This window comes from Neoarius graeffei, chromosome 5, assembly GCF_027579695.1.
Source record: "Neoarius graeffei isolate fNeoGra1 chromosome 5, fNeoGra1.pri, whole genome shotgun sequence".
NCBI classification, from domain to species: Eukaryota; Metazoa; Chordata; class Actinopteri; order Siluriformes; family Ariidae; genus Neoarius; species Neoarius graeffei.
This window is the reverse complement of record NC_083573.1, coordinates 18,424,855-18,450,171: the sequence shown is the minus strand read 5'-3', so window position 1 is coordinate 18,450,171 and position 25,317 is coordinate 18,424,855. Positions and strand designations below refer to the sequence as shown.

General features: G+C 41.0%; 1 protein-coding gene across 2 annotated transcripts in view; it reads left to right on the top strand.

Moving 5' to 3' along the window:
* The window catches only part of sh3glb1a (SH3-domain GRB2-like endophilin B1a), a 49,137-nt gene that overhangs the window by 6,291 nt on the left and 17,529 nt on the right, over positions 1-25,317 (top strand). For both annotated transcript variants that reach the window (XM_060921361.1, XM_060921362.1), the window contains exons 2-5: positions 9,705-9,846; positions 15,549-15,677; positions 16,297-16,430; positions 23,961-24,053. In XM_060921361.1, coding sequence (XP_060777344.1) covers positions 9,705-9,846; positions 15,549-15,677; positions 16,297-16,430; positions 23,961-24,053 — 498 coding nt within the window. The remainder of the gene's footprint in view (positions 1-9,704; positions 9,847-15,548; positions 15,678-16,296; positions 16,431-23,960; positions 24,054-25,317) is intronic.

Below are 25,317 nucleotides of genomic sequence, written 5' to 3'. Positions count from 1 at the left end.
AGACATGCTTTTGTGTCTCAGATAGTAAACCACACCGTCTATCGTAAATATTTACATAGTGAATTATCCTATAGATAAATCTATCTTACCCCATTTATCATTTGACATTGGCCATCATGCATGTGAAGATGAGGAGGACAGATTGTTTAATTTCCTCCTAAATGCAATGGCAAACTGAATGATAAGTAGCAGTACTTCAGTACAGACTCCTGTTTTATAATGTTTTTAGTTTTATAAATTCATCTTTGCAATACTGCTAGTCATTGTAATAGGCAAAACAATGTGTGTTTTGTGTCCTAAACTCTATATAAAAAGATGTATTACGTACTAGTACCGTACGTAAGTCTTACATATCTGATATTGATTGGTGTTTCATGCTTTCAGGGCTTGTCTTGTTGTTCTAGAAAACATCTCAGTATTGCCTTGAACCATGTACTTGAAAACTTGCCGAAATGCTGCAAAATTTTAGGGCAAAAGGAAATTCAATGGGGGCAAAGGTTTTTTTTGAGGCCATTTGCCCTGTAGGACAAAAGGTGTCTCAAGTTAATGTTGAGGCCTGTTGTAATAGGCCTGATTAATGAAACGGAAAATTAAGTACCAGGCAGAAAGCTATGAATAGGAATCACAGGGCTGACATGGAAAAAAGTAAGAGATGAGCAGTCTGAGCAGGGCTTTCAGCATGTTACTTAAAGAGAAAAACAGAATCCAGACATTATATGGTCATGACTGTACTGGTCATAGCTGAAATGAAGGTTGTAATAAAAATAAATAATTAAAATAAAAAAAAATAGAAATTACATCAGGAAGTGACGATTAAAGTAATATAATACCAAAGTCAAGGAGATGACTCATTTTTCAGGATACTTAAACTGTAAAAGTCTGGAAAGAACTGAAAAGAAGAATGATTACATGGAAGAAGGCTATTGTGGTGGCAATATGGAAACCAGGAAAGTATCCAATTCAACCAATGAGTGACGTACTGATTTGCCCTAAATCTGGATGTCACCTTTTCAGAATGGCTTCTGAAATAAGAAAAGCTGATGTGAACAAGGAAGTAGTGGTTGCTGGAACGATGTTGAAAAAGCATATGAGGTGAAGGCAATGGAACAGGAGGGCACATGTTTTTTGTAATTTCAGTGATCACTTAATGGGCACTTCTTTTTTTGGCTGCTCCCGATTAGGGGTCGCCACAGCGGATCTTTCGTCTCCATTGCTCCCTGTCTTCTGCATCCTTCTCTACCACACCTGCCACTTTCATATCCTCTCTCACCACATCCATGTATCTCCTCTTTGGCCTTCCTTGTTTTCATTTGCCTGGCAGCTCCATCCTCAACATTCTCCTTCCCACATGCTCTGCATCTCTTCTCAGGACGTGCCCAATACCATCTCAGTCTCGTCTCTCTTAGCTTAATTCCCAAGCTCTTCACATGTGCTGTCCCTCTGATGTGCTCGTTCCTGATCCTGTCCAACCTTGTCACTCCCATCGCAAACCTTAACATCCTCAACTCCGCCACCTCCAGCTTTGCCTCCTGTCTCTTCGTTAAGGGTACGGTCTCCAATCCATACGTCACAGCTGGTCTCACTACTGTCTTATACATCTTACCTTTCACTTTTGCTGGGACTTTCCTATCACAAATGACTCCTGAAATCCTTCCCCAACTGCTCCACCCTGCCTGCACTCTCTTTCTCACCTCACTATCGCAGCCCCCATTTTCCTGCACAGTTGACCCCAGGTACTTGAATTCACCAACTTTCTTTACGTCTACTCCTTGCATCTTCACTGCACTCTCATCCCCATTTTCATTGATGCATTCTGTTTTGCTACTGCTCACCTTCATTCCTTTTCGTTCCAATGCATACCTCCATCTCTCCAAACCTAGCTCAACCTCCTTTCTACTTTCACCACATATCACAATATCATCCGCAAACATCATGTTCCACGGTGACTCTTGCCTCACTTTCACATATTATGAAAATCTCACTTTTTCAGTGCTTGTGCACATTTGGGTATCTGGAGTGTCTACTAACCAACAAACTCTGAAATAAGACACCCAGTCAGTTTCTTTTGTTCTACCTGTTTCAGAAAACATGACCTTCAACAAGCAGCTCCACTTCTGTCACAAGGAGCTTATTAGAATGATTCCACCCCATTAACTCATGATTGAGAACTGCCTTTGCAAATGAATATTCATGAAAAAAGTGCTGCCTGATTGGCTGGCGGAAGAGGGGGTGTGGCGAACAGTGGCTCATTAACATTTAAAGGAACAGGCACTCGAATTAGCTGTTTTGAACAGGGCTGTTTAGACAGAGTCAGTACGTTTACATGCACGTCCAAATCGAGCTGCTGTTGGTAATCGAGCAAAGGGTCCCAGCAGGGGTGCCAGAGAAATCCAATCCTACATGCACAAGTGAAATCGGGCTATTGTGCAAAGTGCATTGTGCACCCGAGCCACACGTGGCGCTACACGCCCCATCGTGTTGGTACACTTCCGGTTGTCGTCATGAAGAAGAGCTTATAGTGTTGCCAGATACTGCTGACGTATTCCAGCCCAAAACATGTTCAAATCCGCTAAAATGCACTTAAAACCCCCAATCTGGCAACACTAGCAGTTCCGTGTTCAAGCTGTTAGGCTTTTTTTTTTTACACTATGGCTACAAACTGTCCGGCGCAGACCACTGTTTTGTAAGACAACTTATTTTGCACAATAATATTTTTCTAAAGTCCATTTTTTGCTTACAAAAAAATATTTTTTTTGCTTACAATTTAACTTATGTCTTAATAAACACACAAAAAGTTCAATTGTTTTGTTTTTATTGACATTCTTCAGATGTTGGACATATAAACACACACACAAATACAATGACTTGTTTATGTATACAATTCACAGCTATGCAACAGCTGTACAGATGTATTTGGTGATACAGTAAGTGAGCTAAATTTTAACAGTGCAAACAATGCCACAAAAAGAAAAGATTCATGCCGTTGTCATGATTCGTTGTCATGCCGACCGAGGCTGTTGTGTTTCCCGCTTGTGGTCTCGTCACTCGTCACTTCCGGAAGTAGCTCGACAAGTAGCTCGATAGGGTTTACATGCACAAAGTAGCTCGGCAGAAATCGCATAAACTAGGTCGTGTAGCTCGATTCCGAGAAATCAAGTTCGGTTCAATTTCAGCCGAATTAAGGTGTATACATGGCATTTTGAACTTCGATTTCAGTCGAGCAATGGCAGAAATTCGATTCTCTCTATGTGCATGTAAACGTAGTGAGTGAGAAGGGAGCTGTGGTGCTTTATCCTTGTGGTATTTTGACCAAAGCATACCGCAGACATTTCATTAAGACCTCAGGGAACTGTGTCAACTTGTGTAAAAAGGGTATAATACATCACCTTTAATGCGAAAGTAGGAAGGGCAGTATGGTGGTTAATGGTAAAAAAAAAAAAAAGCTCAATAATGATGGGTACTGTATTTAATCACATGCATCACAATTTTCCTATAGGAAAAAAAAAGAAATACAACTGTTAGCGATCATACAGAATCAAATTATGGGTGCATGCAAATGTACATAATCGAGCCAAACTTAAAGAAGCGTGAACAGTCTTTCAGTCTATCCAGTGGAAATGGTAGCATTAATTTTAGCTCTGCCGTGGGTGGAAGGCAAGAAATCTGGAAAAATAATCATATGTTCCTATTCAAGCTCTTAGTCTATTTACAGACATGTACAGACAGGATATTTTAAAACAAAGTATTGCACATGTACACACAGTTCAGTTTAAGTATAAAGTGAAGTTTAGTTGTGTTTCAGTGCGTTACTGAGTGTAGGGAAATGAAAGTGCAGATGAAGCCAAAAATGCTGTAAGTGGAAAACCAGCAGAGATAATGAAACGTGTGCTACTGCAGTGTAAGAGCGCTGAAAGAGAGAGATAAAAACAAGCAAACAAAGCATATGGATGTACTGAATCTACTGAAAGAGGGACCATTACATAGCAATGAAGCAGTTATTCTTGTTTATTATTATTATTATTATTATTATTATTATTGTTTGAATGCAGGACATGGAGTAAGGAAACACAATCTAGGGGAAATTTTGGATTGGCTCTTTGACATCTCAGCTCACACTCGGTTCAGTAGGTGGCAGTAAAACATTTTTCAGTTAGATATCAACTGCCTTAAAGTGCATATTCTGGACCAATTTCTTTTTTTTTTTAATATGAAAGTATGTCCCTTTACACACTCATCCAGAAGGGTAATTTTGCACAAGGCCATCTGTCTACAGCATAAAAAAATAAAATAACAAAACACATCTGGAAAAATCCCAAGGGAGTCTGGAGCCAGATTCGTGACGTTATCTGCAGAAGTGCGAGCAGGCTGTGCGAGCTTTGCACGGTTTAAGTGCACAGCCTGTGTAGACCAAGCGCTCCCATTTCTCTCTCATTGTCCGGTCTTTTGGAAAACAATGAGTATTAATCCCATCAAGATTGGTGTTGCTACACCCTCCTACGATACATCTGTTAACCATTTTAATAATTATGCGATAATGTTGAAGAAATTTGCAGAAAACCACCAGGTTGTTTTCTCATAAACAAACCAGCGCTGACGTAGGATTCAGAGGGAGGCGTCCCGCAGATGACGTCACGAAAATCAATGTTTGCCGGGAAATTGAAATGCCAAGTTTTTTCAGAGGCGGACCAATTCGCCTCAAATGGCTTGATTTCAACTGAATTTTTCTGGTGTTGCGCAAGGTAAAAAAATTGCAGAGAATGTAGAATGTTACAGATATTTGACCAACTTCCAATTTTATTAGGGTATTTTTATTTTTTTTTAAATAGAACAAGTAATGCATTTAAATTCTCTGCTATTTTTTCCTGCTTCACCATGACCCAATTCAAGATACAATGCATCATGCAGCACGTGGTGGGCTTTCCCCATTCGCACAAGGCATTGTAGGATACACATTTGAAACGGGAGAGAACAATGGAGGACGTGAGTGTGCGAATTAAATGTGAAAGACTGACTACAGTAACAGAAAGCGAGAAAAAAAGACGTTATGTTGCGAAGGAAAGGAAATGCAGGACCAAACTTATAAGTATCAGCAGTCAGTGAGCACCTCGGTGTGACCAGTTGTTCATTTAGCAACAAAATGATGTAAATGTCAGTGCATGGTTAAGGTACACCTGTAGATGGCAGTAATGCAACACTGTGGATGCCAGCTGCCGTAAAACCCAAAAGAAGAAGGTAAACCTGCACATGCGCACACAGACTTCCTCTGTCTGCTTGACTGCGCGAAGCGGGTAATTTCATGCACATTATTTGCTAGAAATCCCCCCAAATTAAATAACTTCCCGGCCACATAATGGCCTTTTTTTTTGAGAGAGAGATTACAGAAATAAACATATCACAATGGCTAAATTTAACTGATTTTATGAAATTGAAAGGCCGTCGAACTTTAAAACCACATTGCAATGGATGGATGTGATTTGCACACAGTATAGTTTGTGCTTTTGTTTGTTTTTATTTCCTTTTTTAATTTGCTAATTCAAATTAGCAAGTTATTGAACTGGTTTCCCCCACTACTAATGTAAAAATGATAAATTTTATCACGGTTTCACTTTCATAAACATACAACCAAAGCCCTGATTTCAACTTGTATACCAACGAAATATGCTGTTGTCATCAGCACTGCCTCACTTGCATTACAATGATAACTGAGGAAGTCTCACCTACGTTACATTTGTTGTTGCTTTTGGGCAATTCCATGTAAATGTCAACCTCACCATGCAAAAATAAAGCAACATGTAATACATCAAAACCACTCCCAGAGATATCACCTAGGCCTGTATTTTACAGATGTGAATAAGTTGAACCAATTTGTAACTAACCTAATATGTCCCTGTCAGTCTTTCTTTCTTATAATGTAAAACCCAAGCTAAAATCAACTTTGATCATGTACAATTCTATATTATTGGCACAAGCCACAGAAATGTATGCTAAAATCCACAAAACAGCAAAACAATGGCCATCCTAAATACTATTTAAGAATTTTGATAGTTTTAGCTGATATTTAGAGAGTTTTTCAAAGGGTTATGGTGGTTAAATTGCTGATTTTCTAAACATATGCCATGTCTATTTCAGACGCGTCACATCCATAACGGAATTTCGTCACATCCATAACGCTGACTTTTCCTTCCGAAACTCTGCATGAAATACAAAATATTTTAAACAAAGATTTTTTAATATTCACCTTGGACCCCTCTATCAAATGGATATCTCCATTTCGACATTAGGTTTACAATTTCATAGAGTTTGATAAAAACGTACAGTCACCCAAGAAAAGTGATACTTTTTCTGTCACATCCATAACGCATCTTTTATTGGCATTTTCTGGCATGCCCTAGATGTACTATGGGAATTGTTCTTGTTCTATCACTTCTCCAGTATGGTACAGCCTTAAAATATGCAACACCTGTTTAAATACTGGGAGACAATAAAAAATGCACTGGGTCATTTGTTGCCATTTTGAGTTCAAGTGTCACGTCCATAACGCTGGAATTGCTCTTTTATTACATACTTCACTCATTAAATTTTATCTGATGGTCATAAAAAAAGTCACTTAAAAATGTCAAGTGAAAGAATGTAAATGTATGGTTATCTGAGGCACTTTTTGTTCCCAGTTTGCTCCAGTTTACGTCATTCGTGATTTGTTCATAAAGTTTGTGAAAGTGAAACACACTATAATTCAAAAAACCCAGAACTTTAAGATGTTCTCAAGCAGTTCAGTCAGTTTTTGTTTTGACAGTGTGGGATTTTTCTTGCATAAGAAAAGTTTCTTCATTTTCGTCAGTGGAAAGGCTTTGACACTTTTTTTTTTTTGTCCCTTTTAGTCAAGTTGATTTACAATCCCAATTCCCAAAAAGTTGGGACGCTGTGTAAACTGTAAATATCTCATCTCATTATCTGTAGCCGCTTTATCCTGTTCTACAGGGTCACAGGCAAGCTGGAGCCTATCCCAGCTGACTACGGGCGAAAGGCGGGGTACACCCTGGACAAGTCGCCAGGTCATCACAGGGCTGACACATAGACACAGACAACCATTCACACCTACGGTCAATTTAGAGTCACCAGTTAACCTAACCTGCATGTCTTTGGACTGTGGGGGAAACCGGAGCACCTGGAGGAAACCCACGTGGACACAGGGAGAACATGCAAACTCCGCACAGAAAGGCCCTCGCCGGCCCCGGGGCTCGAACCCGGACCTTCTTGCTGTGAGGCGACAGCGCTAACCACTACACCACCCTGCTGCCCCAACTGTAAATATATTTCATTGAAAATAGTACAAAGACAACATATCAAATGTTAAAACTGAGAAATTTTTGTTTTTTGAAAAATATATGCTCATTTTGAATTTGATGTCAGCAACATGTTTCAGAAACGTTGGGACGGGGCAACAAAAGACTGGTAAAAGTTGTGTAATGCTAAAAAACTAATCTGGTTAATTGGCAACAGGTCAGTAACATGATTGGGTATAAAAAGAACATCCCAGAGAGGCGGAGTCTCTCAGAAGTAAAGATGGGGAGGGGTTCACCCAGGGTATTATCTAGAAATTGAAAGAAGTGTGTCAGCAAGGGCGCCTGCTGGGGGGGTCTGGGGGCTCCACCGGGGAAATTTGAAATATTGAAGCAAATTTGGGGCCTTCTGGTGCAATCTTGATATGAAAAAGGAGTTGGGAGAAGCTCTTAAAATAAGGTGTTTTAGGTAGTGAATTTCTGAAAAAGGAATCGGCCAACTCAAATGATTTCAAGAAAGTTCTTTATTTTATGCCATTTTATAGTACACGGAGGCTTTGTGCCTAATTTTGCAATGCTCAGTCCTGATTAGCATGGTGTGATACATTTGGTAACGGCTGTCCCAACCACAGACGCCCACCTTTACATGTACGTCGCCATCATGTCCTAAGCAACAAAATAGCGGGCAGCCGGGGTCGGCAGCTGAACCTGGCTGTCATATGAAACGAGGACTATGGTTGGTTGCTATGCCGCGCGCTGGCCAATGGGAGCGTTCTATTGGTTCTGAGCAGCAAATCACATCCTGCTTCAGAAATAAGGGAGAGCAAACATTGTACTGGAGAAATATGCGCGTGGGATGCAGATTTATTGTGTTGTTTGGGGTCCCCACTTGTCCACTGGCGTTTATTTTGATCTGCCAGCGCAACTAATGTTACTCGTTTTTGTTTCATCATAATTTTCTCTAATAGAGGCTTTGCACCATCACCTGACCCCATAGCAACAGTAATCTATATAAAGTAGTGCTGTCAAAAATGTCGCGTTATTATCGCGTTGACTTGACTCAATTTTAACGGCAATAATTTTTTTAGCGCGAGATTAACGCTCTGTGACATGATATAGGTTTTTCATAAGCTTTTGAAACTGCTAGGAACTTGGAACAGAACAGAGACTTTGCCTAGAAAAACGATAGCAGCTAGACTGTAATGTCACACCCGCACAGCCAGAGTCCTCTGCCCTCCCCCCAAAGAACCAGTGCGGGCAGCTCTCGCTGCCACGCCTCGGGACGAAGAGCCATGGTGCTCGGCTTAGGTTTCGTTTTCCCATCGGCGGCTCCAGCCCGACTTTGCAGCGGCTGTGACAAGACGTGTTATACGGAGCCGTAGTAACTCGTCCCCTCACTTTTAATTACCCGAGCGCATGCCTTAACGCAAAGCGTGCGCACGGGTTATAACTCGTGCGCGCGCATTAATATCTCGTGCACACGCCTTATAAGTCGTTCCCACGGTTTATTTTTTTATTCACCATGTCCCCTCTACGGCTCCGTAGTGTTATGCTCTGCAATAAAAAAAAAAAAAACATTGGTACAACGCAAGCCCATTCACTTTTTTATGCTGATAAGAGAATTACAATGGTTTTTCATGTGACAAAAATGTGCGATTAAATTGCGATTAATCGCGAGTTAACTATGACGGTCACGACATTAATCGCGATTAAATATTTTAATCGCTTGACAGCACTAATATAAAGGTAATCTCGTCATACGTGGCTTATAGCTTATTAGCCAACTTGGTGCTACGTGCCTCATCGGCTATCAGCTCGTGTATGACTCGATTTCATGGAATAACTGCTAATTATAATTTTAAATACAGTACAAATAACAATCGGAATTCTTAAGCGTTCTGTAATTTGACACTGTAGACCACTAGAACAAAGGCTTTTCCTGTCCGTATTGCAAGTAGAAGAGCCCTTACCTATTCTATTACTGTGTGAGGAAACTATCCATCGCTCCAAGAAAAATAAAGCACAGATAATGTGATTTATTTGCTAGAAATAGCAACATTTTAATATTTGCTTTTTAATTTCCAGTGCTAAAAACAATGCTATACTTTAAAACCATGGTGTGTTTAGCGAAGTAAGTATGTTTTGCATTTTTACGTTCCTTTTGTCAATGGAGGTCATTTTAACTCGCTTACATCTTTGGCAGTTAGACATCTAAATAGATAACTTGCTCATAAATACTGGCATCTTTGTTGTTAATTTGCAGTTATGGATTGATTTCTATTAAACCGCTAATATCGTTAATGAGATGATCAGAGCATGATGAATGCTGTTGTTTTACTGATGGTTTTGTGATTAACTATAGCTGCTTACTATAAGAAGCACAGGTAAGCAGATGTTTTATTGAGGTGTTTTTTTCTTTACTAGTTCACAGAGGAAAAGCTGGGCCAGGCTGAGAAAACTGAGCTGGATGCACATTTGGAAAATCTTCTCACCAGAGCCGAATGCACCAAACACTGGACAGAGAAGATTTTGAAGCAAACAGAAGTGCTACTGCAACCAAATCCAAGTAAGATCCTCTAGTGCATGTGTAATACTAGGATTCTGAAAGCTTTTGGAAAAAATACAGTTTGAGGACACAGTTACAGAAGTACTGTACTGACATGAGCAGTGTACTTTGTGCTGTATGCAAAAACAATTATTGCTATATGTAGTGGAGAACAAATATGGGTTATTTATGGTCCAGTGATGAGATCTAAGGAAAAGTGAAGGTGATGGCTAGTAAAAGGAGAATATCTGATGCCTGTAAGGAGAGACTAAAAACACAGCACTATTTACAATTATTAATAATAAATATTGCTGCAATACACTTTACTCTTCAAATAAATAGGTTTCTTTAACATAATTCAGGTGGAACAGTGGTGCAGTGGTTAGCACTGACGTCTCACAGCAAGAAGGTTCTGGCACCCAATCTGTGCTGATTTTGCATGTTCTCCTCTTGCCTGTGTGGGTTTCTTCTGGGTGCTTTGGTTTCCTCCCACAGTCCAAAGACGTGCAGATTAGGTCAACTGGCGACTCCAAGTTGCTCATAGGTGTGAATGTGGGTGTGAATGTGAGTGTGAATGGTTGTTCATTTGTGTTGGCTCCAGTGTTGTAGTCGAGTCATTAAACCTCGAGTCCGAGTCCAGTCTCAAGTCCCCAGTGTTCAAGTCCAAGTCATTAAAAAATAAATAAATATTGAGTCGAGTCCAACACTCCAGCCCCACCATTTGACAGTGGCTGTTAACATTAGTTTGTTCCTGAACATGTCGTACGGACAGGTGAATGTGCATTCTCTTTGTCAGAGATGGTTGGGAGGTGGATGTAAGTGCAGAAGGTGTGTTTATTAATACAAGTGAAGGCAGGTAAACAATCCAGAACGGCAGGCAAAATCGTGAAACAGGCAATAGGTCGAGCGAAGCACAAACAGGCTATCGTAGATTCGGCAGAATCAAAGACGAGAAACAGGAAATTAGGGATCAGGAAACCAAACAAAGAAATAAGGCTCGGTAATATGTCAGCAACGCAACTCAATACTTCGCAAAGTAAGTGTGTTTTTCACAGTTTTTATATTGCCATGCTGATTGTGCCTTAATTCTGTGCAGGTGTGAGTTGTTTACAGCGTGCGTGCGAGAGTCCGCTTGGCACACGCGCTGTCCAGAGCACGCCCGAAAGTGTATCTGAAGCATGTGTCAAGGCGCGCAGGTGTGACACTCTTGCACGAAATTAGTACAAAATGAATGTAAATATAAATATCTTATGCCAAATTATTATGGCATATTACCAAAAAATAAAGAAACAATCTGAGTCCTCGTCTCCATTTTCCGAGTCCTAATGCAGTTAATGCACGAGTCCAAGTCATCAGTGCTCAAGTCCAAGTTAAGTCATGAGTCCTTAAAATTAAGGCACGAGTTGGACTCGAGTCCAAGTCCTGGACTCAAGTACTACAAGCCTGGTTGGCTCTGTGATAGAATGACGACCTATCCAGGGTGAACCCCACCTCTCACCTGAAGTCGACTGGGATTCGCTCTAGCTTCCCCCACAGCCCTGACGGATAAGCAGTGTAGAAAATGGATGGATTATTCAATTATTATTCAGTTTTGAAAAATCGATATAAGTGTAATTGCTATTCTACATGTTAAACCAGCAGCTCAAACTAATCTGTATACAATTTCACTGAGCCCAAACTCGCACAGCTAAAACACCTGCCCTTGTACATTTTGTATACCGCAGCCCCGCTATAACAAACTCCGTGGGGGACGTCCAAATAGTTCATTATACCGAAAAGCTCGTAATACTGAAATGGACTCACTTGTCACACCAAACACTCATGTTATATGCAAAATTTTGAGCACATTCTCCTCATGAATTTCTTCTTCCGAGTCACTATTGCAGTTCACTGACTGAGCTAAAGGATCACAAATGGAGGTGATGATTTCTTCATCTATTATGGAAATGATGGAGGTTACCAGTGTATCGTTGTTAGTGTCCACCCACTGACTTGCTATGTTTTTATAAATCTTCACCATTCAGTTCATTCATGTGTTGCAAATCACCAATGATGTCATTTATGTCGCAGGGCGGGGCGTGTGGTATAAAAACGCCACCAGTATGTTTTAACGAGGTGTTAAGTTGAGCAGTATAAGCAGTCATTTCATCCTTTTTATCAATCCTTTGATCACCGTTCTTGATAATTGTTAATGACGCTTAAGCGAGACTTGTTAAGCCTTTGTTTTATGGCGTTAACACGTATTGTTAACTTGAATGCAGACTTGATTACTTATTGTTTGTCTGTGGGGGGGAAGAGGAGCGCATGGCTCAGTGTGTCATGTAAGCAGGTGAATGATGGCTGTAATTGTAAGAAAAGTGTTTATTTACAAACAGGCAGGCAAACGGTTCAAAAACGTAAGACAAAGGCAGGGTCGTGAAGTGGGTAAAGGTCGAGTGAGACACAAACAGAATGGTGGAGGCAAAGAAGAAAGGCAGAGTCCATCCATCCATCCATTATCTGCAGCCGCTTATCCTGTTCTGCAGGGTCGCAGGCAAGCTGGAGCCTATCCCAGCTGACTATGGGCGAGAGGCGGGGTACACCCTGGACAAGTCGGCAGGTTATCGCAGGGCTGACACAGAGACAAACAACCATTCACATTCACGCCTATGGTCAATTTAGAGCCACCAGTTAACCTAAACTGCATGTCTTTGGACTGTGGGGGGAAACCGGAGCACCCAGAGGAAACCCACGCGGACACGGGGAGAACATGCAAACTCCACACAGAAAGGCCGTCACCGGCCGTTGGGCTCGAACCCAGAACCTTCTCGCTGTGAGGCGACAGTGCTGACCACTACACCACCGTGCCACCCAAGGCAGAGTCCAAGTACACAAAACAAAGCCAGAAAGGCAATACACAGATACAAGGCTTAGTAACATGAGACACTTGTATACTTCACCAAGTCTGTGTGTTTAGAGAATCTTTATAAGCACACACTATGATTGTGCTCTAATCTGGAACAAGTGCATGGTAATTAGTCCTAATGACACTGTGTGCTCCGAGTGCCAACATGGATGGATGTGACAGTGATGTGGGTGTTTTTTTGAACACTGATTCATTGTCACTAAAGGCAGCGGACACAAACTTAGTTTGTTATATGCAAAAGTTTGTACTGAAAGAGTTCATTATAGTGGGGTTGCAGTGTATTACCATTACTTTCCCTAAAAGTAGTTTTTAATACTATTTTGTAAGTTTAGAATTGTTTCACTGCACTTTTTTAACATCAATGAATTCCCTGTAATCTACTCTTAACAGTGAATGAAACAAAAATAGGCCTAACTTAACCATAAACGAGACAGTAAACATCATAGGCAATAGGTACTGACATGAGTAAATCGAATGGAAAAAGCTTGACCTAACTGCAAACGTACTAAATGAACTAAAATGGTGACAAGGAAATTGGGCTGCTGTTTATCCAAGTGAAAATGAAAGCCATCCTATATAACTGTGTGCTTCCAATTTTGTGGCAACAGTTCGGAGAAGAATCACATCTGGGTGTGATGGTCATGTGTCCACATACTTTTGGCCATATATTACTGTTTAGGTTTTCACCAGAAAAACCAATTGGAGCTGCATGATTACGGATGCACTTTAGTCAAGTCAACTTTGTCAAATATGCTATACATGCTCGACATACAGCACAGATGAAATTTCAGTCCTCTCTGACCCACGGTGCAAACAGGCAATGCAATAAATAAAAATAGAATAATTTAAAAAAACAAACAACAATATAAACAGTATAAACACTCTAGATAGGAACTAGACATAGACTAAACACTCAGACAAACAATATAAACAGTATAAATAAACAGTATAAACAGTAGATAAAACAAGACGGACTAAACACTCAGACAATATAAACAGTGTAAACACTAGATAAAAACTATGTACAGACTAAACACTCAGACAATATAAACAGTATAAACACTCTAGATATGAACTAGACATAGACTAAACACTCAAACAATATAAACAGTATAAATAAACAGTATAAACACTAGATAAAACAAGACATAGACTAAACACTCAGACAATATAAACAGTGTAAACACTAGATAAGAACTACACTCAGACAATATAAACAGTATAAACACTCTAGATATGAACTAGACAGACTAAACACATAAACAGTATAAACACTAGATAAAACAAGACAGACTAAACACTCAGACAATATAAACAGTGTAAACACTAGATAAGAACTACACACAGACTAAACACTCAAACAGACACTATAAACAGTATAAACACTCTAGATATGAACTAGACGTAGACTAAACACTCGTGTGTGTGTGTGTGTATATATATATATATATATATATATATATATATATATATATATATATATATATTTTTTTTTTAAATAGACATTTTCTTTCCAGTCTTTTATATTTTAATCAATGGAGTAAAGACAGTTTAGCTAGAAGTGTTCTTAAACAATTAATTGCAGTAGCTTTCATTTTGAAACTTGATTTCTAAACAGGGCGGCACGTTGGTGTAGTGGCTAGCACTGTCGCCTTACAGCAAGAAGGTTCTGGGTTTGAGCCCCATGGCCGACGGAGGCCTTTCTGTGTGGAGTTTGCATGTTCTCTCCATGTCTGCGTGGGTTTCCTCCGGGTGCTCCGGTAAACACTACAGTCCAAAGACAGGCAGGTTAGGTTACTGGTGGCTCTAAATTGACTGTAGGTGTGAGTGTGAATGGTTGTTTGTCTCTATGTGTCAGCCCTGCGATGATCTGGTGACTTATCCAGGGTGTACCCCGCCTCTCGCCCATAGTCAGCTGGGATAGGCTCTAGCTTGCCCGCGACCCTGCACAGGATAAGCGGTTACGGATAATGGTTGGATTTCTAAACACTGCATGAGCATGAATCAGATTATTATTAACAGATTATGAGGACCCATGTAAATGTAGCTGATTGGACATGAATGTTTTTGTACCGAATGTTTCCTCCATTCATTTTCTCCTTCATTTAGCATGTTAAATTATATATCTTTGAAAAAGACTGTTAAAGGGAGATATTTAGAAAAACTCACTTTTTCAGTGCTTGTGCACATATATTTGGGTATCTCGAGTCAAGTTTATTTTTACAGCGCTTTTAACAATAGACATTGTCGCAAAGACTTTAAACATGAGCTAATTTTATCCCTAATCTATCCCCAGTGAGCAAGCCTGATGGTATCTGGAGCCTACCACCCCACACACTCTGAAATAAGATACCCAGCGAGTTTCTTTTGTCCTGCCTGTTTCATAAAACATGAGCTTCAACAAGCCTTTCAGATTCAGATTCACTTTCTATATCACGAGGACATTATTAGAACGATCCCGCTCCCTCATCTGAGTATCTCCACTCATGGGTTGAGAACTGCCTTTGTGATTGAATATTCATGAAGAAAGCGTTACCTGATTACCTGGTGGAAGAGGGGGGTGGAGTGAACAGTGGCTCATTATCATTTAAAGGAACAGGCACGCAAATCGGCTGTACACAAATCAGTTGTTTTGAACAGGGCTGTTTAGACAGGGTGAGAAGGGAGCTGTGGTGTTTTTATTCTTGTGGTATTTTGATCAGAGCATATCACAGACATTTTATTAAGACCTCAGAGAACTGTGTCAACTAGTGCAAAAGGGGTATAATATGTCAGCTTTAATGGTGTTTCTTCCCCAATTTCTCAATTTGCTTTGCAGATGTGCGGATAGAAGAATTTTTTTACGAGAAATTGGACAAAAAAGTTCCCACGCGGATGAATAACCATGAGATGCTGGGTCAATCCATGATCGATTCTGGGAATGAGTTTGGACCTGGCACAGCCTACGGTCAGCATCTGATAGTAATTAGACTCTTCTGCAACACACAAAAAAACCTACAATACCTTAAATTCATTGTTGCGTCATGTTACTGTCATGCTAAGTGTTTAGCATAAAATTTATTAAAAATATAGTTATGTATAGAGTATATGGTTTGTTTTCAGCATCCCTGTTCTGATTTTAAATATGATAACTTGCTACTGTTTATTTGGAATGAAAATCCACTTTGCACATCATTAGTTACACAACTGAATAGACGAACCATTCTAAAAATCTTGCAAGTTATTTACGGTGATTTGCATTCATTTACATTAGTACCCAAAGGGACTTGCAAAATACTATCTAGTCTACTTAGGCATTAAAGATGTTGCTTAAAGGCTTAAAATGGGTACTGATCATTCTGGAAATTGAATTCACATCTTTCAGTCATGAGCATTGAACTTTACAACAGAGCTCCATTGCCAAGTATTTACCTCCATCCCATCCACACATATGTGCGCAGTGAGGTGAAACATCATGCCTCCAGGAACAAAACAAGACGACATAAAGTGCGAAAATACAGCTGTCAAATTATAATTCAGTTCCGAGTTTGATGTGTTTAGTGAGAAAGCCACTTGTGTGTCGGTAGGAAATGCTCTGGTGAAGTGTGGAGAGACGGAGAAGCAGATCGGAGGAGCTGAAAGAGAGTTTATCCAGAGCTCAGCTATTAATTTCCTTACACCTTTCAGGAATTTTCTGGAGGGTGATTTCAAAACTATACTGGTAAGTTCAGACTAAGTATAATTTTATGTTGCCCAAAGGAAATTAGAGCTCTGAGACCATGCCTCAGTGTAGTCAATTACAGTACTACTTTGTTGGCTCCACCCAGTCAAGGTAAAGTCCAGAGGTAATTTCTTTTGCTGGCTTTCCACATTACACAAGATGCATTAGTTTTTCCCTTTCTGATGTTCATCTTGATGCCTTGATTTTCCATGTGCATTTTAACTTTCCGTCCATCATGGTGTAAGCCTTTTGATGTGAACTGTCAAATTTTTCTCAGCAGTAGGCTGTAGGGGGCGGCACGGTGGTGTAGTGGTTAGCGCTGTCGCCTCACAGCAAGAAGGTCCGGGTTCGAGCCCCGTGGCCGGCGAGGGCCTTTCTGTGTGGAGTTTGCATGTTCTCCCCGTGTCCGCGTGGGTTTCCTCCGGGTGCTCCGGTTTCCCCCACAGTCCAAAGACATGCAGGTTAGGTTAACTGGTGACTCTAAATTGACTGTAGGTGTGAATGTGAGTGTGAATGGTTGTCTGTGTCTATGTGTCAGCCCTGTGATGACCTGGCGACTTGTCCAGGGTGTACCCCGCCTTTCGCCCTTAGTCAGCTGGGATAGGCTCCAGCTTGCCTGCGACCCTGTAGAAGGATAAAGCGGCTAGAGATAATGAGATGAGATGAGTAGGCTGTAGGTAAGCAACTGGTACTCGCAAATATGCATAAAGAGGAAATCTATAGTATTTAAAGAACAGGAAGCCACTTCTGGGTTTTCATTCTCTGGAAGACTGCGAGCTTATGGCCCTTTTCCACTACCCTTTTTCAGCTCACTTCAGCTCGCTTCAGCTCACTTCAGCCCGACACGGCTCGCGTTTCGACTACCAAAAACCAGCACGACTCAGCTCGCTTCAGCCCTGCTTAGCCCCTAAAACTCACACCGTTTTGGAGTGGGGCTGAAGCGAGCCAAGCTGTGCCGAGTGAGGCTGGGGGCGTGAGCAGACACTCCCCTGTGCACTGATTGGTGAGGAGGAGTGTCCTCACATGCCCACACACGCCCCGCGAGCGCGCTGGGATCTGTAAACACCGCAAACCCGGAAGAAGAAGAATTACGAATTACGAGAATTTCTGAAGCCTTATGCGCCTCGCCTCATCTATACGCTCTTGCCAGTATCTGTCCGCGTTGTCGGTGACAACAAGCCACAGCACCAAGACCAGCAACACTAACGACTCCATGTCCTCCATGTTTATTGTTTACTATTCGGGTCGTGAGACTACCGCTTAAAAGATCACTGAATCAGTGACATACAGAGCATCGTGGACAAGTTCGCGGAGCGCAAGGCTCGTCGTATGCCCTTCAAATAATGCGCGCAGTAGGCTATTGATGTTTTATTATGAGCCATGTACAGTATGTCACCTAATGTTTTTTTGTTTCTGAGTTACATGTTCGTTTGAAGGACTTAATGTACAAAATAACATAGTTGCACCCCGTAGTGTTGAAATTGGTAAACACAGTGCATTCAGTGAGGTTTGCACCGCCCTCCTTTTATTTCTGACTCTTCCTGTCACCGTTGCAACCTCTGAGCGCTCATTCGTATTCCCTTCAAATAATGTGCGCAGTATAGGCTATTGATGTTTTATTATGAGCCATGTACAGTATCCTAATGTTTTTTGTTTCTGAGTTACATGTTCGTTTGAAGGACTTGATGTACTAAATAACATAGTTGCACCCGGTAGTGTTGAAATTGGTAAACACCGCAGTTGCGGACATTTTGTAGCCTAAAATGATGTTATGATAAGCTTTAATAAAGGGCCCGGTCATTTGCCCCACCCCCGGCCCGGCTCTGACTTGTTCCGCCACTGTCACTGATGTCACTGTTTGCGCTGCTTAACGACATCACGTGACGTCCACCCACTTTCGCTAACTCCACCCAATGTGTCCACCCACTTCCAGCCAGCACGGTTCAGCGCGGTTGTAGTCGAAATGCAACTCCAACAGCCCCGCTCAGCCCGACTCAGCTCGACTCAGCACGGCACGGCTCAGCCGCGTTTGTAGTGGAAAAGCGGCAATAGATGATGTCCTTAGGAGTAGTCCAGGGCCACTTATCCACAATGAGTGGCATAAACAGCCGTTGGTGGACTCAGTTACACGTTGTGAACAAGCTGGGTGTGTATATGGACCCTTTTCACTCACGTGACCTTCGTAAGCGCGACCGCCATTTTGGACATGAAGAAATAACGGTTCATGGCACAGACCCTTTCGGTTCTCGCTCATCTAGCTGCTACAATGACTGCTTAGACTGCAACAATAATACCTAACACACATTTAAGTATCCGTCGTAAAGACGTGAAACTCGTCGAGTGACGAGTGTGTTCATTGATAAGCTAACACAATCTAAAAGTAGACATACCATCACACTGCCCTGGCGCTGTGTACAGTTTACCTTCTATGGTTTGTGCACTCACTATTTGCCATTATTTTCTCCAACCCAGTGTTCGAACTATGCCGATATTTTCGGGGGGTCCCCTTTTTTTCCCTTGGGGGGTGCTTGCGCTTGTCTCAGAGCGTGGATCTCCAAACACATGAGAAGCCTATCTTACGCACATATCACGCGGACTCCACACCTCCACACACGCATCGTGTCTGAAGTCGTAACTCATCAGGGGAAATCGTGTTCGCATTGGCATGTTCAAAAAACAACCTCGCGTCAACAATGATACCACACGCAAGAAAAAAAAAACAGTCAGGTTACTCAACACATCTGATCCACAGCAGCACCAAAGCATCACTGGAAATCATGTCAACAACCAATCTTCCATTTCAACACGCGTCAACAAACAAATGGCACCACAAACATGAACGAATCGGTCAGGCTACCGATTCCAAACCCACAGCAGACGAATAATTAAATGCATCTTACCTTAAAGCAGAATCGACCACAAAGGAAGTCTGTTGGCACACTTCCTTTCTACTAGTTTGTGTCCCCAACCTGGCAGCAGCAGTCGTTGTCATATCGGTTTATTTTATCTTTGATGTAAACACAACACTTCGGATATGCAAATGCTTCCCGTTACACACGATTGCTATGTCAATAAACATCATTTTGCCAATATTTTAGAGACCATCCATCTCCGTCGGTCAGCATCTGTCGGGATCCGATAAAATGATAAATCTTGCCTTGTGTGTTGATGGTTACTACATCCAGGTGCACAACAACACCCATGTGCAATGAACCGGTGCTACAGGTGCTCTAGCCCCTGCCCCTTTTCTGTTTGCTGTCCAAAGTGCCCTTTTCATAGGGACTGTTTTGTTGTTGTTGTTTTTTTTTTAATATTTGTAAAAGATAAGTTAGCTCCAACATCAATATTCTCTACAATTTGACAATAATATATGAAATTATAGATTTATAAAATAATGTTTTTCTATGTAAATGCGGGCATCAATCCGTGACGTCATGCATTCAGTGAACCTCCGTGCAGAAAGCGCATGCAGGCGGTTGACAGTGGGAGACAGTGCGAGGAACGGCATGGTAAGGTCACACTGAAAGTCTCCTTTCATTTCTTATCTGAACATGCAATATTGTGCAGCTTAGAACACAACAGTAAATGCGTAGGGTTGTTTATCATTTAATGAATTTAAAAAATTTAAACCGTTTGCTCCATCCATTTCATTAACGTGGCAGATTCGGAAACTTTAGTTTGAACAACGGCGTTAATAACATATTCTAGCAGCTTCGAAAACTTAAGGCTGAATAGTTTTGAATAAAGTTAACTTGTGTGAAAAATTTGTTCCAAGTGCCCTTTTTTGAATGTTGAGCCCCTGCCCCTCCAAAGGTCTTTGCACGGCCCTGCACAACAATATAATGGCATGATGGAAGTCTTGCTGAAAGTAAAAACTTTCTTCGATGGCTATATTCCTTTCGATGCTTCGCCGTCGTTCCTTGTTGTTGGCTGTGGTAGACTACTGGTAGTTCATGTCCAAAATGGCGGCCGCGTTTGTCGTGACGTCACGTGAAAAGGGTCCGTAGGGGATGAGTCTGTCCCATCCAGCAGCCATAGCTCCAGTCACACAAAATCCTTTTTTTTTAAATTTAACGCAAGCTGTCCTAGCTTTCACCGTGAGTTGGCCTAGTGGTTAGCATGTCTGCCTCTCAACGAGGAGATTGCAAGTGCTACTTGCAGTTGGGTCACACCAAAGACCGTCATAAAAATGATACCTACTGCCGCAATATAGATGTGAGTAGGAAGTCAAACTCTTGTGGGTACTAGAGGACTATCGCCCCCCTGTAGTCCTAGCTATGTAATAGGCAAGAGGACAAGGGCTAGGGAAATGGAGATTGGTGCTGCCCAATGCGCTAAGTGCCTGGTTAGTACTGGGACAGGAGACTGCCTGGGAAGGTCAAGTCCTGGCATGGGAGGGACTTTGGCTTTTGTCCTAGCTTTATTTATTTTTTTGAAAAACTGTAGCTCTGTCATTGAATGCATGTTAACCCTCTGGGGTCGAGAGCTTCGCCAGCAAAGCTCGACAGGTTTAGAGTGAGTAGGTCATGTATTTAGATGAATATCTTGGTGAGTTTTTATCATGCAAGCATGATAAACATATTGACACAAACTTTATACTTTACACTTTCCTATGTGCCCACTGCCAAATAATAATATATTTTTTTAATTACCTAAATTAGATGAAACATAAAACTTGTCACCTTACTCGGTCAAACTGGAGTCGGCGAGCTGAGTGCCCAGTTACACATTCATAAGACTATTCACATGGTAACAGAATGATGATCACTTTCACTCTTTAGGTTTTGATTGGTCTCTCTTTCGTGGTGGGAATGCCCACTGTAAACAGGATAAAATGTCAGACATACAGTGGTGTGAAAAAGTGTGCCCCCTTCCCCTCTCTCTCATCTCTCATTATCTGTAGCCGCTTTACCCTGTTCTACAGGGTCGCAGGCAAGCTGGAGCCTATCCCAGCTGACTACGGGCGAAAGGCGGGGTACACCCTGGACAAGTCGCCAGGTCATCACAGGGCTGACACATAGACACAGACATCTATTCACATTCACACCTACGGTCAATTTAGAGTCGCCAGTTAACCTAACCTGCATGTCTTTGGACTGTGGGGGAAACCGGAGCACCCGGAGGAAACCCACGCGGACATGGGGAGAACATGCAAACTCCGCACAGAAAGGCCCTCGTCGGCCACGGGGCTCGAACCCGGACCTTCTTGCTGTGAGGCGACAGCGCTAACCACTACACCACCGTGCTGCCCCGTGCCCCCTTCCTGATTTCTTATTTTTTTGCATGTTTGTCACACTTAAATGTTTCAGATCATCAAACAAATTTAAATATTAGACAAAGATAACACAAGTAAACACAAAATGCAGTTTTTAAATGAAGGTTTTTATTATTAAGGGGAAAAAATCCAAACCTACATGACCCTGTGTGAAAAAGTGATTGCCCCCCTGTTAAAACACAAATTAACTGTGGTTTATCACATCTTTGGAAAGCTGAGTTCAATTTCTCTAGCCACACCCAGGCCTGATTACTGCCACACCTGTTGTCAATCAAGAAATCACTTAAATAGGACCTGCCTGACAAAGTGAAGTAGACCAAAAGATCCTCAAAAGCTAGACATCATGCTGTGATCCAAAGAAATTCAAGAACAAATGTAATTGAGCTCTATCAGTCTGGAAAAGGTTATAAAGCCATTTCTAAAGCTTTGGAACTCCAGCGAACCACAGTGAGAGCCATTATCCACAAATGGCGACAACATGGAACAGTGGTGAACCTTCCCAGGAGTGGCCGGCCGACCAAAACTACCCCAAGAGCGCAGTGACAACTCATCCAAGAGGTCACGAAAGACCCCACAACATCCAAAGAACTGCAGGCCTCACTTGCCTCAGTTAAGGTCAGTGTTCATGACTCCACCATAAGAGACTGGGCAAAAATGGTCTGCATGGCAGAGTTCCAAGACAAAAAACACTGCTGAGCAAAAAGAACATAAAGGCTTGTCTCAGTTTTGCCAGAAAACATCTTGATGTTCCCCAAGACTTTTGGGAAAATACTCTGTGGACTGACGAGACAAAAGTTGAACTTTTTGGAAGGTGTATGTCCCATTTACATCTGGCGTAAAAGTAACAGCATTTCAGAAAAGGAACATACCAACAGTAAAATAATGGTGGTGGTAGTGTGATGGTCTGGGGCTGTTTTGCTGTTTCAGGACCTGGAAGACTTGCTGTGGTAAATGGAACCATGAATTCTGCTGTCTACCAAAAAAATCCTGAAGGAGAACGTCCGGCCATCTGTTTGTGACCTCAAGCTGAAGCGCGCTTGGGTTCTGCAGCAGGACGATGATCCAAAACACACCAGCAAGTCCACCTCTGAATGGCTTAAGAAATACAAAGTGAAGACTTTGGAGTGGCCTAGTCAAAGTCCTGACCTGAATCCAATTGAGATGCTGTGGCATGACCTTAAAAAGGCGGTTCATGCGCTCAAACCCTCCAATGTGGCTGAATTACAACAATTCCGCAAAGATGAGTGGGCCAAAATTCCTCCACAGCGCTGTAAAAGACTCATTGCCAGTTATTGCAAATGCTTGATTGCAGTTATTGCTGCTAAGGGTGGCCCAACCAGTTATTAGGTTTAGGGGGCAGTCATTTTTTCACACAGGGTCATATAGGTTTGGATTTTTTTTCCCTTAATAATAAAAACCTTCATTTAAAAACTGCATTTTGTGTTTACTTGTGTTATCTTTGTCTAATATTTAAATTTGTTTGATGATTTGAAACATTTAAGTGTGACAAACATGCAAAAAAAAAAGAAATCAGGAAGGGGGCAAACACTTTTTCACACCACTGTAGTTTAGACTATTTGAAGGTGAAACTTGTGAGATGGCATGCAGATTTTATGTGTTTCGGATGATTCAGGATAGGGAATCGATTAATGATTCAGGACCACGATTCAGTTCAATCTTGAGAACTGTGACACTGATGATGAGCGGTGTTTTTTAAATTTTTTTATTTTGACTCGATCCAGCCAAAGATCAACTCGAGTAAGTGTAAATATTTCTTCTGTTTATTATGAGCAGATTGGTTGATATGCGTGCACTGTAGTGCATATACAGGAAAAATTACAGCAATTTTTCTAGAATTAAAAGTATTAGAGTGCCAGAAAATGCCCTCAGATCCCAGAGGGTTAAGGCAGCATAGTCCAGTATGATCCATTGTGATGCCTACTGATTAGAATGAAGGAATTATTCTTAGTAAGACAAAAGAGCAAAATTAACAAGCAAGCTCCAAAAGAAAGAAAAGGGATTTCAAGCCTAGATTTTCTTTAATGCTTTCAGGGAAAGGCTGCCCTGACTGATTCATTGTTTAAAGCATGGCATGAGTTCAGCAGTCAGGTTTTAAAATGAAAGAATGTATATGATATGAATGAAAGACTTGACTGATCGAGGGCTTTAGGGTTTGATAGCATGAGCAGAACGCAGTGAACCAAAAGTTTGAGTGTCTTGTGATGATGTGACACTGGTGTTTTTCTTCACAATAGAAAGAACGCAAGTTGCTGCACATCAAACGACTGGATCTTGATGCCGCCAAGACGAAGTTAAAGAAAGCCAAAATGGCTGAGGCAAGAGCTGCTGTGAGTTATTGTTTCATTCCTATGAGTAATGCTATCCATACACTAGAAGACTGAAAAGACGTTGAAAAGGTTAGTCTGACATCCTTTCACATCTAAAGACAGTGTGACATTAGTCATAGGGGTTTTAGTCACAGACTATGATTTGGAAAAGACTAGGGTCACTATCTGCAAGACTACAACTAGATTCCTTTTGAGAAATGTTCCTGTACCCGCTTTGCTGCTTCCTGTTTGGTTGGTACAATCCTGATTGATTTCCGATAACAGCAAGTGTTTTATTCTTATTCCATTGCATCTTGGCAGTGATGCACTTTTTTTTTTTTTCTTTTTTACATTTCTTAATGAATGACACGTAATGCCTTTTACCCATGGGTACATTTATTTTTGTGGTATGTTAGTTCTTATCACTTAGATTAGAGCAGTCTTTTCATCACCAGCCTCTTATTTGTCCTCTCTTGAAGTTAAAAGAACAAGGAAACAGCTTATTGAAAAAGTACAAAGTCCTCTGTCCTGAAGACCTTCCTGTGGTGGGAAAATTGATGCCTGTTACAAAGTGCTGACACCTGAGACTCCTTTCCTAAATGTTTAAGAAAAAAAAAATCTACTTATAGATCAACAGTTAGATGCTTTTCTTAGTGACACAATAACATTTTTCAAATTATTTTGTAATCTGTGTATTATTTATTTGATGTTATGTCGAGCATCTGTTCGGTAAGTCCCTATGAATAAGAGTCACTATAGAAACAATAACATTAGAATAAGGACATTACAGCTGGTGCTATGATCACCACCGTGTTCTAGAAAATCGATCAGCATTATTTCATTTTTTAAATAACTGGCAATAATTATTTACCCAAGTTTGTAAAGGTTGGAGAAAAATATAATGGCCTGTTCTTAAAATATTCCTTTTTTATTAAAACTGAAAAAGTAGATAACAACCAGGCCTTTTCTTAATCGACTTTTATGAACGTTTGTACTACCTCCATTTATTTCAATTTTCTTTAGCTTTCAGCAGACTGTAAAAACAGAGCTCCGATTTCTTGTTAAATCTATTTGTACAATCACACAGCAACTCTTTCCCATTTTAGATCAGTTTTCACAGTATTAGAGCTGTTACTTCCGCCTATTGTACTGCTGACTAAACAACACAATTACAGCTTGGAAAAATGAAGAAAAAAAATCCAGCCTTTAATTAAAATAAATTTATTCAGAGAAAAACAAATCTCTCAAATTATTTTCAGCAAAAACACATGTACTACTATTATTA